This window comes from Mycotypha africana (assembly GCF_025528875.1).
Source record: "Mycotypha africana strain NRRL 2978 chromosome Unknown BDF20scaffold_3, whole genome shotgun sequence".
NCBI lineage: Eukaryota > Fungi > Mucoromycota > Mucoromycetes > Mucorales > Mycotyphaceae > Mycotypha > Mycotypha africana.
This window is the reverse complement of record NW_026515727.1, coordinates 1,651,607-1,664,621: the sequence shown is the minus strand read 5'-3', so window position 1 is coordinate 1,664,621 and position 13,015 is coordinate 1,651,607. Positions and strand designations below refer to the sequence as shown.

At 37.1% G+C, this 13,015-nt stretch overlaps 5 protein-coding genes and 1 non-coding gene across 6 annotated transcripts; 2 read left to right on the top strand and 4 right to left on the bottom strand.

The window, feature by feature from the left end:
• Nucleotides 1-9: 9 nt before the first annotated feature.
• On the top strand, nucleotides 10-92 carry BDF20DRAFT_t53. The gene has a single exon. It is a non-coding gene; the product is annotated as a tRNA-Leu (tRNA).
• A 199-nt stretch (nucleotides 93-291) lies between these two features.
• Nucleotides 292-1,497, bottom strand: BDF20DRAFT_860382 (uncharacterized protein). Its single transcript, XM_053080514.1, has 2 exons — nucleotides 1,281-1,497; nucleotides 292-1,193 (listed from the first exon to the last, which is right to left on the bottom strand). The coding sequence occupies exons 1-2, from the start codon at nucleotides 1,436-1,438 to the stop codon at nucleotides 527-529; spliced, it is 825 nt and encodes a 274-aa protein (XP_052938324.1). The 5' UTR covers nucleotides 1,439-1,497; the 3' UTR covers nucleotides 292-526.
• Nucleotides 1,498-1,741: 244 nt separating this feature from the next.
• BDF20DRAFT_393775 (Decaprenyl diphosphate synthase-like protein) lies at nucleotides 1,742-3,384 on the bottom strand. The gene is made up of 5 exons (XM_053075355.1): nucleotides 2,790-3,384; nucleotides 2,576-2,683; nucleotides 2,382-2,507; nucleotides 2,206-2,314; nucleotides 1,742-2,136 (listed from the first exon to the last, which is right to left on the bottom strand). The coding sequence occupies exons 1-5, from the start codon at nucleotides 3,343-3,345 to the stop codon at nucleotides 2,046-2,048; spliced, it is 990 nt and encodes a 329-aa protein (XP_052938323.1). The 5' UTR covers nucleotides 3,346-3,384; the 3' UTR covers nucleotides 1,742-2,045.
• A 113-nt stretch (nucleotides 3,385-3,497) lies between these two features.
• On the bottom strand, nucleotides 3,498-4,519 carry BDF20DRAFT_999499 (uncharacterized protein). The gene is made up of 3 exons (XM_053085487.1): nucleotides 4,198-4,519; nucleotides 3,696-4,121; nucleotides 3,498-3,621 (listed from the first exon to the last, which is right to left on the bottom strand). The coding sequence occupies exons 1-3, from the start codon at nucleotides 4,432-4,434 to the stop codon at nucleotides 3,586-3,588; spliced, it is 699 nt and encodes a 232-aa protein (XP_052938322.1). The 5' UTR covers nucleotides 4,435-4,519; the 3' UTR covers nucleotides 3,498-3,585.
• Nucleotides 4,520-4,585: 66 nt separating this feature from the next.
• On the bottom strand, nucleotides 4,586-9,194 carry BDF20DRAFT_911612 (Muskelin N-terminus-domain-containing protein; the record flags this gene model as incomplete). The annotated part of the gene is made up of 9 exons (XM_053083848.1): nucleotides 4,586-4,698; nucleotides 4,762-5,183; nucleotides 5,264-6,226; nucleotides 6,342-6,502; nucleotides 6,576-6,846; nucleotides 6,952-7,628; nucleotides 7,714-7,772; nucleotides 7,856-7,966; nucleotides 8,057-9,194. 9 exons carry the CDS (start codon nucleotides 9,192-9,194, stop codon nucleotides 4,586-4,588), a joined length of 3,915 nt encoding a protein of 1,304 aa, XP_052938321.1.
• A 500-nt stretch (nucleotides 9,195-9,694) lies between these two features.
• On the top strand, nucleotides 9,695-11,087 carry BDF20DRAFT_860374 (uncharacterized protein). The gene is made up of 2 exons (XM_053080513.1): nucleotides 9,695-10,970; nucleotides 11,065-11,087. Exon 1 carries the CDS (start codon nucleotides 9,906-9,908, stop codon nucleotides 10,716-10,718), a length of 813 nt encoding a protein of 270 aa, XP_052938320.1. The 5' UTR covers nucleotides 9,695-9,905; the 3' UTR covers nucleotides 10,719-10,970; nucleotides 11,065-11,087.
• The last annotated feature ends 1,928 nt before the right edge of the window (nucleotides 11,088-13,015 follow it).

Genomic DNA, 13,015 nt, shown 5'->3' with positions numbered 1-13,015 from the left:
AAAATATGTGGAGAGATGGCCGAGTTGGTCTAAGGCGTCACGTTAAGGTCGTGATCTCTTCGGAGGCGTGGGTTCGAATCCCACTCTCTTCACTTTTTTAATTTTTTACCAACTTTTTGCTTATTAAGCAACATGCTTATCGTTGATTAACCTTGCTTGCGTTGAGGAATAAATAGATGTACATATTACATGCTTGTGTCGTACAACATGATAGCTAACTGTCCTTTGCTTATGTTCACTTTTTTAGGGTACCTAATTGTGGACGGATATTGGATGTTCTTTCTACTATTTCCTTTATTCAGTATACAATAGGAATTAATTCTAGTTTCAAGAAAATATTGTAAGGATGATAGGGGATAAGGGAATATTAACTTTAATGAACAGTCATAAATATCTCAAATGTATGCAACACGGGACTGAGACTTAGGAAGGGTTGTGTGCATTTTAACCGTGAGAAAAATGGTAAACCTTAAAAAGTACAAAAAAAAGTTTGATCTCATCGAATTGTTTTTCTAAACACATCATACTATACTTGATCTCTAAAGCTTCTGAAAAATTGATTACCAACACCTCCAATACCAAATGCTGGCCCAATTCTCGCAATTCTTGCTAAGGAACTCTTTAAATACTCGCTCCTCACAAGCTGTGCTCTTGCTGCCAATGCTATACTCGGTCGATTATACATATCCAATGCATATAAATGGAACGGTGTGCTGATAAACTGCACGGCTGATGGACACACTAATTGTGATACTACGTTTGCAGATTTTTCTGTTGATGTCCATTGCTGTCGCTGCAACCATCCTGCAATATAAGATGGTGCGGTAAAACTGGCGGCTATGGTTAGTGAGTCTCTAGCGGCAAACAATAGATAGCTTAGTTTGGGAAACGGGCGTGCAGCACCCTGACCAAACATGCGAGTGAACACTTTATCTTTAGCGACACATAAGACGATATTGACAGCCGAAGTAGCAATGAATTTGTATAGAGAGGAAGAGGTGGGATCAACATTGTATTGCTCACAGGTGGTATCGACCACGTTAGCCGTAAGATAGGTGGAGGAGTAGAGACCAAGAACAATACGGAACTGTCGTGAGGTTGTGAATGTGAAGGGTTGTGAAGCAAAGGATCGAAGTCCGTATTTCAAACCGTCCATAAGCTTTCGTTTTCCATTCAAATTTTCAATAATCGACCTTTCTCGAGCGAGCAAAGAAAGAATAACTTACTTAGCATCTTCTGCTTGATCGTCGACGAAAGCAACTTTTCGTTAGTGTGTTTACCTGTCAACAATAGCAATGAACGGAGCCACCATCCCGGCAGATGAAACTGCAGCAAAAAGATCAACGCCATACAGTTTCGCTAACTTCTCTTTTGTATATTTGAGCTTTGTTTTCCCGTCTTTGGTCGATGTTATTTGAGGCACAGTTGCTGCAGACATATTCTATGCCTATGATGACTATAGAAGATGTGTAAAAGTGCAAGAAAAGAGAAGCGAGATGGGGAGAAGCAATTTTTGTCCTTTCAACACGAAATTACTGCTTTTTTTTTAAAATTCCGTCGAAAGGAGCTGAACTGACATGGCGAAAAAAGAAGTGTAATGACTCTTTCTTACTCTGGTTTGCTCAAAATCAGTCCTTATAACACATTGCCGTCTTTACTTTCATGACTACTGTAATAAAAACGCTTGCTTTCATACATTTGAACTTTTCAATTGCTACTTACGTGATGATATCCTTATTTTGTTCCGAGGTAAATTATGAATAAGGAAGCAGTTTATTTTATCCTTTGTATGATTGGATAAACTCGCCTTTATAAAACTGAAACAGAACGTGTACGAACCTCTAACAAAGTTCAGCACACAAAAAGAATAAAACCAAAAAAGTCATCGTTTAGCTTGGCGTTTAAGGGCACAGAATGGGAGTATCCTTCCCCTGTACTAAGCGGTGGAGATACCTGTACTTCGTGAAGGCTTCTATAAAATTCTATTGTACAGGAGCCTAGTAATTCTAACACTTTATTGATGCCATCTAAAACTGCCCTTCCTTCTATCGTCCGAATCTTTGTTCCACTTTAGAAAACTTATACAGACATTTTGAAAATACATTATAGTCCAAGCAGTGACAACTAGTGCAATTGCTAAAAAGTGAAATAAGTCTGTGAGTGCCTCTGCCACGGTCTGTTGTTAGAATTCTCAGCAGAACTTACACTATTTCAGTCAATCGGATGTACCAAGGCGGATAGTCGTCTAATGAGATGTAATTATGAGGCAATCCATCATAAACGATCATGAGATCTGGATCTGAAATGGTATCCGCTATAAATACTACGTAGTTAATATCACATCCCCCACTCTACTTTATCGTGCACATTACTCAACTTACTATGCATGTATTTATCTACCAGATCAACATTAATGTCATCATTGAAATGCTTTTTTATAATTTCTTGTGTTACGTATCTCATCTGCCTCTTTCCGTTTTCGGCTGACAGAATTGTAAACTTAAAATCTATAATAACAATATTTATCAGATCCCATTCTAGTGTATATTACATAATGATGGAATAACCATATTACCTTTTTGTTGCTGTTCTTCTTTGAGATTGAGTGACTTTTCAGTGATCCATTCATGTAATAATGTGGACTGTTGTTTATACAAGTCCACTTCAACAGACTTCATCATTCCTTTTATAGGCAAAAATCATACAGCCAATCAGTAACGATTTTTCATTGATTATTTGCTGGCCTTCCCCTCCCACTAACCCCTTTATTTATACTGTAATATACATACCTAAAGAGTCATAGACAGACACTTCCTGAATACCAAACTCAAAAGCCCAACAAGTCGCCTTCGAAAGTTGATACTTGATCGTTTCCCAATCTTGAAGATTTCTTGTCGTTGATAATTCTCGCGAGATATTGATGGTCAAGTGTTTCGGTATCTTTGTCAAATGCTTTTTATCATACAGTATCCGTTGTAATATGATTGCATCATCTTCTTTTGCGCAAAGTGTCTGTAATTTAAGGCTGAGGTATAATTGTAATGATTTACATGCAACACAAGACATGTACAAAATATGAATAAGGTATAGAATCAACGTATAAATGAGGCCCAGTAACCCTCCTTGTTGAGAATTCTCTGATACACCATGTAGAATACTTCGACTTCGTTTTTTTTTCTCTGTTTCTGATTCAATTGTGTTTGTGCTTGATACGTATTTATTTGAAGGAAGTGAAGGATTTAGCTGCAGCGAATTATAGTTGAACAGATTGGTCTTTCTGCATATTAGATTTTCACTCTGCTTTTGCTGATGCTGCTCCGTTACTGCTGTCATTACTGCTGTCATTTTTATTCTCTTTATCCCAAAAAAAAAAGGATAATGTCGTAAGGGAGGAAGAGAATGAAAGTGCAGACATTCCAACAAGAAAAAAAAAAATTGAAAAAAAATTAGAGTAACTGGATTTTAATTTTGGGTTTGCAAATAACATATAGCCAAGTGAAACGTATCATTATTGCCCAGATCAAAAAGAATAATAATCGAAAACCCAAGAGTAAAAATAAAATTGCAATAGATCAGCTTGATATTTTAACAGCATTTTGTTAACCTGCAGCCGTATACACTCTATGGAGCATACAAAATGTATTTTATTAGAATAAAATACGGAACCATATCTCGTAATGCTTCTGCTATTTTACTTCTTCTTTTTCTTCAACGTAGCTTTTAGTAAGGACTGTCTCTTCGGGACCCACATCTGTTGTTGATTTAATGATATGAGGCGATGGGAGGTGTGATTGCTGTCGCTGCTCTTCTTCAAGTAGTCGCCTTTCCTCCACTTCATCTCTCATACATGCCAGATAAACGAAACCAATTATCAAAAGACCCACCCAAATAGCGTAAACTATATACAGGGCCATAGGAGGGCGTTTGATTCGCATGCCCAAAGGTACATTTATCAAAGCCAATAGCAACAATATCTTCCCAAACCAAATATGAACATGATTGTTCCAGGGGCGCTTACTAGGTAAGCAATTGTGTGCACGTCGGTAACGGAAGATTAGATGGTTGATAATGCCCAAGGCAACTTGTGTCCATAAACCAAACGATAAAGCTGTTCCAATGCCCTTGTTTGAGTAAACATGTGTTAGCATATTTTATTATTACCCAACACCAAGTCCTTTTTGAACATGTATACTTTACGGAATGAGGTCTAGGCTTAAATTCACCAGATACAACAAAGGCAATGATAGCCGAGGTCGTATAAGGAACAAAAGCGGCAATTGCCATGATGATCATATGAACTTTGGGACCCCAGGGCTTTCCTTTCTTTCGAGCATACATGTTGATGCCAATGGCTAGAGGTACAGCAATCAGCCATACAAAAACCATAAGCCCTCCATGAACAAATATTAATTTATTTTTTAGATTTGCGTCCATTAATGATTGTAATTAAGGAAGAGATTAAAACAAAACTGGATTCTGAGGCAAATTTATATAGTATGTAAAAAACAAGGAGGGGGATAAGAAAAAGAGAAGACAGAAGAAAGAAGAAGAATGCAAACTTTCGCATTCATTTACGGAAGATTTATTAGGTCAATTTCACTGCGTTCGTTGTTAAATTCTCCAAAGGCTCTTTCATTTCTTCCGGAATGTATTCTAAAAGGGCCTCAAATAGTTTCGTTCTCTCTATATACATTGCATCTAGAAACATAACATAGTTAGAATACTATATTTATTGGTTTCATCATATGAACCTCTTTTTACCTTCAGTCTCTAAGAATGACATGGAGGAAGGGAAATTATCCTCTTCCTTATCATTAGTAGCATCGTGGCGCTGTAAAAGGCATAAAGCTGCACAGATTTTATGGAATTCCCTCATTTCGTCCTTATCATCGTGATCAACTACAGGAGCTACTTGAGTTCTCAAAAAGTCAAGTGCTAGCAACGTCTCAGAGCCTAATTCAGCGTCCATGGTATTTTCTGGTAGTATATCTCGATAATCAACGGATGCCTCTCCAGTATTGGCTGCTTTTTTTCCTTTACTACCACTATCGCTACTATTTCTATACCTTTGCTGCTGCTGCTGTCGCTGTTGATGTTGTTCATGTGCTCTGTTACAAAATTCTTTTAATTGTTGCAAACGAATCTTATATATACATTTCTTTAAAATGCTAGATGGATCTGGTCTATTTTATAAAATCAGAAGGAATTATATTGTTAGATTTTTGCAAAACCCTACTACTTCAATTGAACAGAAGCAATTTACTTGTATAATTTAAGTTTCCAAAAATCATTTAAACGTCTTGTACAATCCATGAAATCGCTTGGATTTCCTCCAAAAATATAATGCGTCTTTTCCATAGGATCATACACCATTTGATGTGCAAATCGAGGGCAAGGCTCCGTTTTGTAAATATCTTCCTTATCAGTTTCATCATATTTCTTTTGATTTTGACCATCACTCAGCGCTGCCATACCTGACGAATTACAAGTAAATGAGGGTGTTTGCATCGCTGTCGTATTGTCAATAGACGCATTATGTGTTCCAGTATTTTCACCAGTGTTGGAAGGCGGTGGACCAGTAACGTAAAGCCATGGTTGTGAATCTTTGAACATCTGTTGACCATACTCTCGTTCGCGGCATTTCTGCTCACTCATTTTATCACTTGTATGATACACTCTTGTCCATTCATTATTCTTCATAGAATAAATCCAGAACGTATTCTTGACAAAATCTGCACCTGAATTACTACGTACATAGCCAGAAAAGACAAACATCTCTTGATCTTGCTCATCCATAGTTACTCTTTGCGTGTAACTGCCCGTGGCCCCGCATGCCGCCGTATAGTAAAACTCATCAGGGGGGCCATTCGAACTTTGACTGTTCACACTATGGCCAGGCCCCTTTCTGATGGTCGTTGATGCCAAGACAGTATTACTATATTTGTTAAAGAAACTTTTATGGCGGCGTTGATGGTCGACTTGAATGACTCTGTCATAATCGACATAGTATTGATAAAAGTCAGTAAGGTAGTCATTGCCCCTTTGGCCAGCAAATATCAAAAGTGAACGACTAGCTTCGTCGAATAACATGGAATGCCCTACGCGCGATTTGATGATGGAGGTCTCTTTACCTACCAAGGCAACCCCTGGTTGTTGAAATGATGAGGCGTTGTAATGTGATGTAGGTGGTTTTATGGAGGCATCTGATAACATGATATCATCGTTTCTATGATAGTTTTTATAGTAAGATGACAGAAGAAATGTTACAGCTGGACAATTCTTATTTAACGTCATCGTTGTAATTTCTTTTTTTTTTTTTTTTTTTTTTTTTTTTTTTTTACCTTCTTAAGTGCCATATGTTACGTTTTATATCAAAAGAATATAGCCCACTGTAATTTTGTATTCCTAGGGTCTGCGTTCTTCCTCCAAATACATATAACACTTCATTTTTTGAATCAACACACATTTGATGATCATAGATTAACTCTGGGCCACCTTCCGCCTTTCCATATTAAAGAGATTGTTAGAAATAAGCAAACAATGCGGTTCATCTTTTAAAGGTATCTTGTACTCACCACCAAATCGTTAGAAATTCTAACCCATTGATCGAGGTCGATAAAGTACCGATAAAAATCCGCTTTCGCAGCAGACTTTGTATTAGAGCCATCATTTGTACCGACAGCAGCAGCAGTAGCAGCAGCAGCAGCAGCAACAGCCGATAGTGATGACCCCATCTTGTCATTGATCGGTTGCTTGGGATCAATCAAACCACCCAGAACAAAAATAGACCGACTTTTCATATCAAAACAGATTTTATGACATGATCTTGGACTAGGGCCGTCTTGCCTATCAAGCGACCATAGTTTTCACATTAGTTTTGGTGTTGCTCTACTACAGCAAACCCTTCAATGGATGCAAATTGAAGGTTATAAAGTATAAGAAAAAGCTTACATTCTTGTATCAGTACTAATAAGACGCCATCGGTTGCGGTTTATATCAAAACACCAAAAATCTGACAAATCCTTTTTTCCATCCCAACCACCCAACAAATATATTTTCCTGTGCTGTACATCAATACACATTTGGTGTCCACCTCGAGGAGTTGGTTCGGTAGGCTGGTAACTCCACGATAAATTATGTTGTTCTATTGCCTGATGACCAGCTAATAATAGCAGACTGCTGTTGCTGCTTTCACAGGGAGTAATGTTGCTATCCTTTGAACAATATGAAGTTGCATTGATAAGTTCCCATACCGGTGAGAAGCGTGTATGATTGCAATAGTGTTGAAACATATCCTGCTGGTACATTTGACGCACTATTTCTTCCGCCTGTTCAAACTGTGCCTCTACAACGAGCGCTTGATGTAAAGCGGACACCATAGGATGCTCGAGAGAAATTCCGGTTTTCTTTTGTAATTGGTCAAATAAATCCAGGAGGTTTTTCTGACGAAAATATTTTAGACAAAGACGGGTTGTTACAATTTCCCTATAATTCTCGTAGCCTTTACAGGCAGCTTGAACGATCGCTGTATCATTGATGCCTTGCACTTGTACGTACCAAATGCTGTAATTAAAACTTGCACCAAAAGCAGCAAGTGGGACTATTTTTAAATATTTGATTGGGAATATCTGTGGTTGTAGGCAGTCAGAACGCAGTTAAATTAAAATTAGCCATAGATATCAATAAAAACAAATTCGAATGCTACCCCATTACCATATCTTTATATTGATATCTTAGTGGAAAAGTTTCTGGTATAGTGTCATTTTTCAAGCCTAACAGTTCCAAAGAATGACTAGCGTATTCAGCCATGATTCTATTGATACTGTGCCAATTTTGTATTTTGTATTTTCCTTACCTTGATGCAAAAGTTCTCGTAAATCATCTTCTGGATGCATCCCACCAAAAATTTTGAATTCCTTGATATTGCAAACATGTCCCTTACAAAATTTGCCGAATGTAATTGTACCTAATACGTCAACAGCATAACATCATATCATTCGATTGAACTAATTAGTCTTCAGCTATTTACGGAATCAATTGTATTCCGAAAACTTACGTGCAATAACTGGTTTATCAAATTGAATCGTGATAAATTGCTCATGATCATGGAAACCACTGGACCATCGAGAGGCTTGTTGCGTGGGCTCATTAACACAGATATGCTGAGGGTGATACATGCCAGAATACGAAGAATAGTCATAGATTGTATACGCGAGAGATGTATCCACTTTGATATTGTTGACAATCGGTACAAGGGAGGGTGTGTAGTAATGCATAAAAGATTTAGCAGTAGCCGTAGAGGATAATCCTGCTTTTGTTTTTTTAATTCCATTAATATTTTGCATTGCTGCCATAGACGTGAGTGAACCTTTCTTGAAGCGCGTATTGTTATGTTTGTCACTATTGTTACTCTGGCTGCTTCTATTGATACTATTCGTTCCACCAGAATTATTTACACGGTAAAAGTTATGACTACTTCGACTTCTTTGCGGTGCAATGGCACTATTACCAGAACGCGACTGCGACTGTTGTTGTTGTTGTTGCAAATTACTCATACTGCGAGTCATGTAGGGTTGGTGTGATCTTTGTGAAAAGCGTGAATTTGGCTGTATGTTACTAGTGTTAGTGCTTCTGCAGTTAAAAAGAGTGTTAGGAAAGATAGAAGTGGACGAAAATACGGAAGTAACAGGTAAAAGACAGCAACTGTCATTGTTCTGATAGTGAGAATGATGAAGAGAGGCGCTAAAGTTTTCTTGATGGCGATGACTACTCGTACTACTGCTTCTGCTCATATGGTTACTGTAGGTGCTTATATTGCTACTAGTGCTTGCTGAACTACTGCCGACCAAAGAACCACCAAATGCACTATCAATATCCGGAAAGGCATCGTCATTGTCATCGTCTTGATAAACTTTTATATGCCTGTTACTATGACGATGATCAACTGTATTGAAAGTGAAAGTCTCTGGCGGGGGTATCAGATTCAAATCGTTGTTGCTGAAGTCTGCTTGGCTACTACTTGAGGATGCTGCACGGAGAAAGTGTGGCTCTTTGTCCTCGTCCAATGGTAATGCAAGTTGTTCAATACTCCGTCTTTGGGCATTTGTACGACCAGTTCTGTCTGTGTTTCGTTGAACATTGTTGTCATGACTGGGTCCTATCTCGTTACTGTCTTCTCTGGAAAAATGATTCATATAGTAATAGCTTATAAGGAAAAAAGAAAAGAGACGATATCGAAGATTTAAAAACTTACAAGTCTAGAAATTTTAATCAATCATTTAACCTCACCAATATTGAAGACACAACGTGTACAGATGAATCGAAAAAATATATGACGCATTAAAATATGTGCCCTCACCTTCACCAACTATGCACAAATTTAGACATTATTACTTGAATGCGACGTTGTCATGTGATTTAGAGCAATTTTGCTCACGAGTAGTTGTATTTGCTTAGTGTTATGAAATATAACTTATCAGTGTCACTGCATTTGCCCACATCATTGACAATGGCAGCCATTGGTATAGCTGCTACAACTATTGTATTTTTCAGTAGGAATGGTCTGTAGCACATACACAAAATCTTCAGCAGCTGTGCAGCAGTAGGAAGGAACGACAAGAGTTTCCCGTGCTTCGTCCCGATTCGACCATTTGCTTTTTACTCCGGTTCCACCTCCCTTTTCTTTTCTTAACCCCTTCGGTTTACATTAGCTGGTTTTAATAGAATAAACACCTATTCTTTCTCTCTCCTTCTTTCTATTTTTTTATTTCCCTCTCTTTTAAATTCTACACCGTTTAATTTTATACAATTCGCTTATCATCCTCTCCTTTCGTTTGCAAATAATCATTACCTTCCTTTCCTTTCCTTTGATCTTATCAATTTTTCTGTTAAACGAACTATAAAGAATGACTAAAGATTCAACAACGGCTAATAATTTGAAGGAAGCAGTTACTGCAGAACCTCAGACATTGCAACAGACAATGAAGGCAGTGACAGAAGATCAACAACCTCGCAAAAAACGTGCCAAAATATTGAGTGCATGTAGTGAATGCCGGCGCAAGAAAACAAAATGTAACGGCGAGCAACCATGCCGCAATTGTCAAAAATCAAATGCATCCTGCATTTATTCTACCGTGTCCTCTAATAGTAGCAGCAATAACACTAATACAGCAACAAATTCAACCCACATAGCATCCACTTCCGACGCCAACAAAGGATTCTTCCATCATTACCAACATAATAATAGTAGTGCTACTGGTAACACATTAGCAGCAGCAGCAGCTTCAAGAGCGGCTTTAGCATCCATTGAAAGTCGGTTAAAAACCATTGAAGATATGCTGCAAACGATTATTCAAAATAGCCATCATTATCAATTGCCTATGATACGGGAGCCTCACCGATATCGAAACCATCCACCAGAGATTGTACATTATCAGTATCCTTATCAGGAACAACATAACAATACCAATAGCGATAGTTATGAAGACAAGAATAGACTTCCTTCAATCCGTGATTTATCCTCGAGCATCCCTACTACGACCACAACTACAACTACTGCGAATACCATCGCTTCCTATCAATCTCAATACTCACCGCCTACTCATTCGTCCTCCTCATCACCACCTCTCCCATCCCACGCGCAATTATCAGGCAGACCTCACCATAATAATTCAAACTCATCATATAATGTGAAGGCTGCTTACAGTAACTTTGGTTGAAACTTGTTAGTTTTTTGTAAAAAATCCAAATCAGATTTTTCTTCGATGTTTTGTTCTTTCTTCCTTATTGAGAACAAACTAAGAAAAATAAATTGAGACTATGCCATAAGAAAAATAGACCTTTTCTTTTAAACCTTTTCTTTTAAATCTATGGACTACATTAAGTATTTTACTGAAACCGAGCTTTTATTTCAAGCGTAAGGTGAGATGGAAATCGATAGCTTGTGTATTGATTTTGTCAAATTGAAAAATGTCAGTAAGTTATAAAAGTCAAACTACAGCAAAAAGTACAGTTTTGATCAATTTGAACGGTTATCATTATACATTGTCTCCGATCATCAAATAGCGCTTTCACCTACCCAATCGATGCATATAATCATGTTAACTACAGTAATTGACTGAACTAAAGGATGGAGTTTTCAATAACTCACGTTACATTTTTAAATAACTATCAGACATTACTTTTATTAATCTATATATGGTTTCATTCGAAGCCATTTATTAAGGTAGAGGGCTTCCTCGTGTTCGATACCACTGGTATCATTTCAAATTATTTATAGTGAGAATAGATGCATTCGCTATAGCAGTGTAGCATCCATTCATTCCACTTTATTGATCTGTTTAGTGCATTTTTTTCGCTAGGATATCATGTATTGTATATCGAGTGTGCAAGTAATTCACATAACAATTGTATTCAATAAAACGCGTTTCAGTACCGTAGCCAGGCCACCTGCAAACTAATTTGAACGCATAACGGCTGAAAATAGCTTTCAACAAACACTGATCAAAGGTCCTAAAGAATATCACACTTAGTTCTACTTCTGTTTCGTCATTTTAGAGCTGTTCTATCGTCATTTCCTCAGACACATAAATGTTTGAATAATTGAAAGGTATCTTGAATTGTCTTAAAAGATAAACAGCAGTATGGCATGCTGTTAACCAGTTCTCTTTTAATTTTACTCATAGATCATTTATTCAGGAAAGCTGAGATCGCAACGAACTTTTTTGAACACATTTATCAAAAGAATTTACCCGTTTGAATTAGTAAAGCTATTGCTTTGCATCTATGGCTACTAATATCCCGTCAAACTCTAGCCTTCAAGCACACCTTAAAGTTTCTTAATTAAAAAGGGAGCGATACTTTTTTAACCTATATAGCGAACAAAGGACATACTAACTTACAAATAAACTTAATAATGCCTATTTTATAGTCAACCTTATCTTTTATTACACCGGTTACGCAAATACAATGGGCATTACTTGGAGAATAATGGTTTGGCGTTTTCAAACAAGACCTTTGGATTTTAATTTTGAAGGAAAATGTAATAACCGTGGCTTTTATGGATTAGTTTTTATGAATGTAACCGCAGGATGCTGCAGTTAGGTGGTTAAAACGACGCGTAAAGCCATCCCCACTCCCGTATAGTCAGAAAATCAGACAGTGGAACGTTTACAGCAAGCAGAATATTTCCCATATCGAAGGTGTATCTTGTTTCCTCTCTCTCTTATAAAAATGTATATATGATAAATGCATAGTGATTTCATAGTAAATCGCGCTATGGTAGCACTGACAGACTGAATTTGCAATCACTAAAACATGCCATTTAAATAAATTTTATATGATGGAATCATCATTGTGTAGATTTCTAGCGTTAAAATCATGGGGCTAGAAGCGAAGATTTTTTCTTTGTGTTTAGGGTAAAATGAAGTCTACTTTGCGGAGAACCCATATTTGTTCAAATTTCCCAAACATAGAATAATTGAACTAAGGAGAGTTTGATTAATGATCAATGGCCTTGTTAGCTTAAAGGTAAATACAAGTACGAGCGTTTGTATACAGGCAAACATTACATATGTTTCAATCTTTTCTTTTCTCCAGGAGAATGGTGAACGACTTGAAAACAAAGTTAATTGAGAAGCATGGACAAACTTTTGGAAACAGAAAATGGCAAGAAAGGAATGAATGAGTATGTAATATAGGATGAAAATGAAGAGGTTCATGACAAAAATAGCAATAATGAAGACAGGAAATTAAAGACAAGGGAACCATTAATGATAATAGTAAAATTGTTGTAACTGAGGAAATGAAACTGAAGTTGAGGTTGCAGCATATTCAATAATGCAATTATCATATGAGTAGATCAGTCGACATTCACTTTTGTATAAAGTAACCAAAATTACCATTTGTATATCACCTTAATTTCTTCCATTATAACCTAGTGTGCTGTATCTTGTTCCACTACAATATGCTTCAAGTTTGATAAAGTTATGTAAGGATTGATATTAATCTATTTTGA

Bases quoted from the DNA above. Each gene is read 5' to 3' on its own strand.
- BDF20DRAFT_860382 (XM_053080514.1), bottom strand. From the start codon at position 1,438: ATGTCTGCAGCAACTGTGCCTCAAATAACATCGACCAAAGACGGGAAA. The intron at 1,194-1,280 runs GTAAACACACTA...CGCTCGAGAAAG, and splicing joins TTCATTGCTATTGTTGACAG to GTCGATTATTGAAAATTTGA.
- BDF20DRAFT_393775 (XM_053075355.1), bottom strand. From the start codon at position 3,345: ATGACAGCAGTAATGACAGCAGTAACGGAGCAGCATCAGCAAAAGCAG. The intron at 2,315-2,381 runs GTAAGTTGAGTA...TAGTATTTATAG, and splicing joins GGTAGATAAATACATGCATA to CGGATACCATTTCAGATCCA. The intron at 2,137-2,205 runs GTAAGTTCTGCT...TTCACTTTTTAG, and splicing joins ATCCGATTGACTGAAATAGT to CAATTGCACTAGTTGTCACT.
- BDF20DRAFT_999499 (XM_053085487.1), bottom strand. From the start codon at position 4,434: ATGGACGCAAATCTAAAAAATAAATTAATATTTGTTCATGGAGGGCTT. The intron at 4,122-4,197 runs GTAAAGTATACA...TACTCAAACAAG, and splicing joins TTAAGCCTAGACCTCATTCC to GGCATTGGAACAGCTTTATC. The intron at 3,622-3,695 runs GTAAAATAGCAG...TATGCTCCATAG, and splicing joins ACGTTGAAGAAAAAGAAGAA to AGTGTATACGGCTGCAGGTT.
- BDF20DRAFT_860374 (XM_053080513.1), top strand. From the start codon at position 9,906: ATGACTAAAGATTCAACAACGGCTAATAATTTGAAGGAAGCAGTTACT.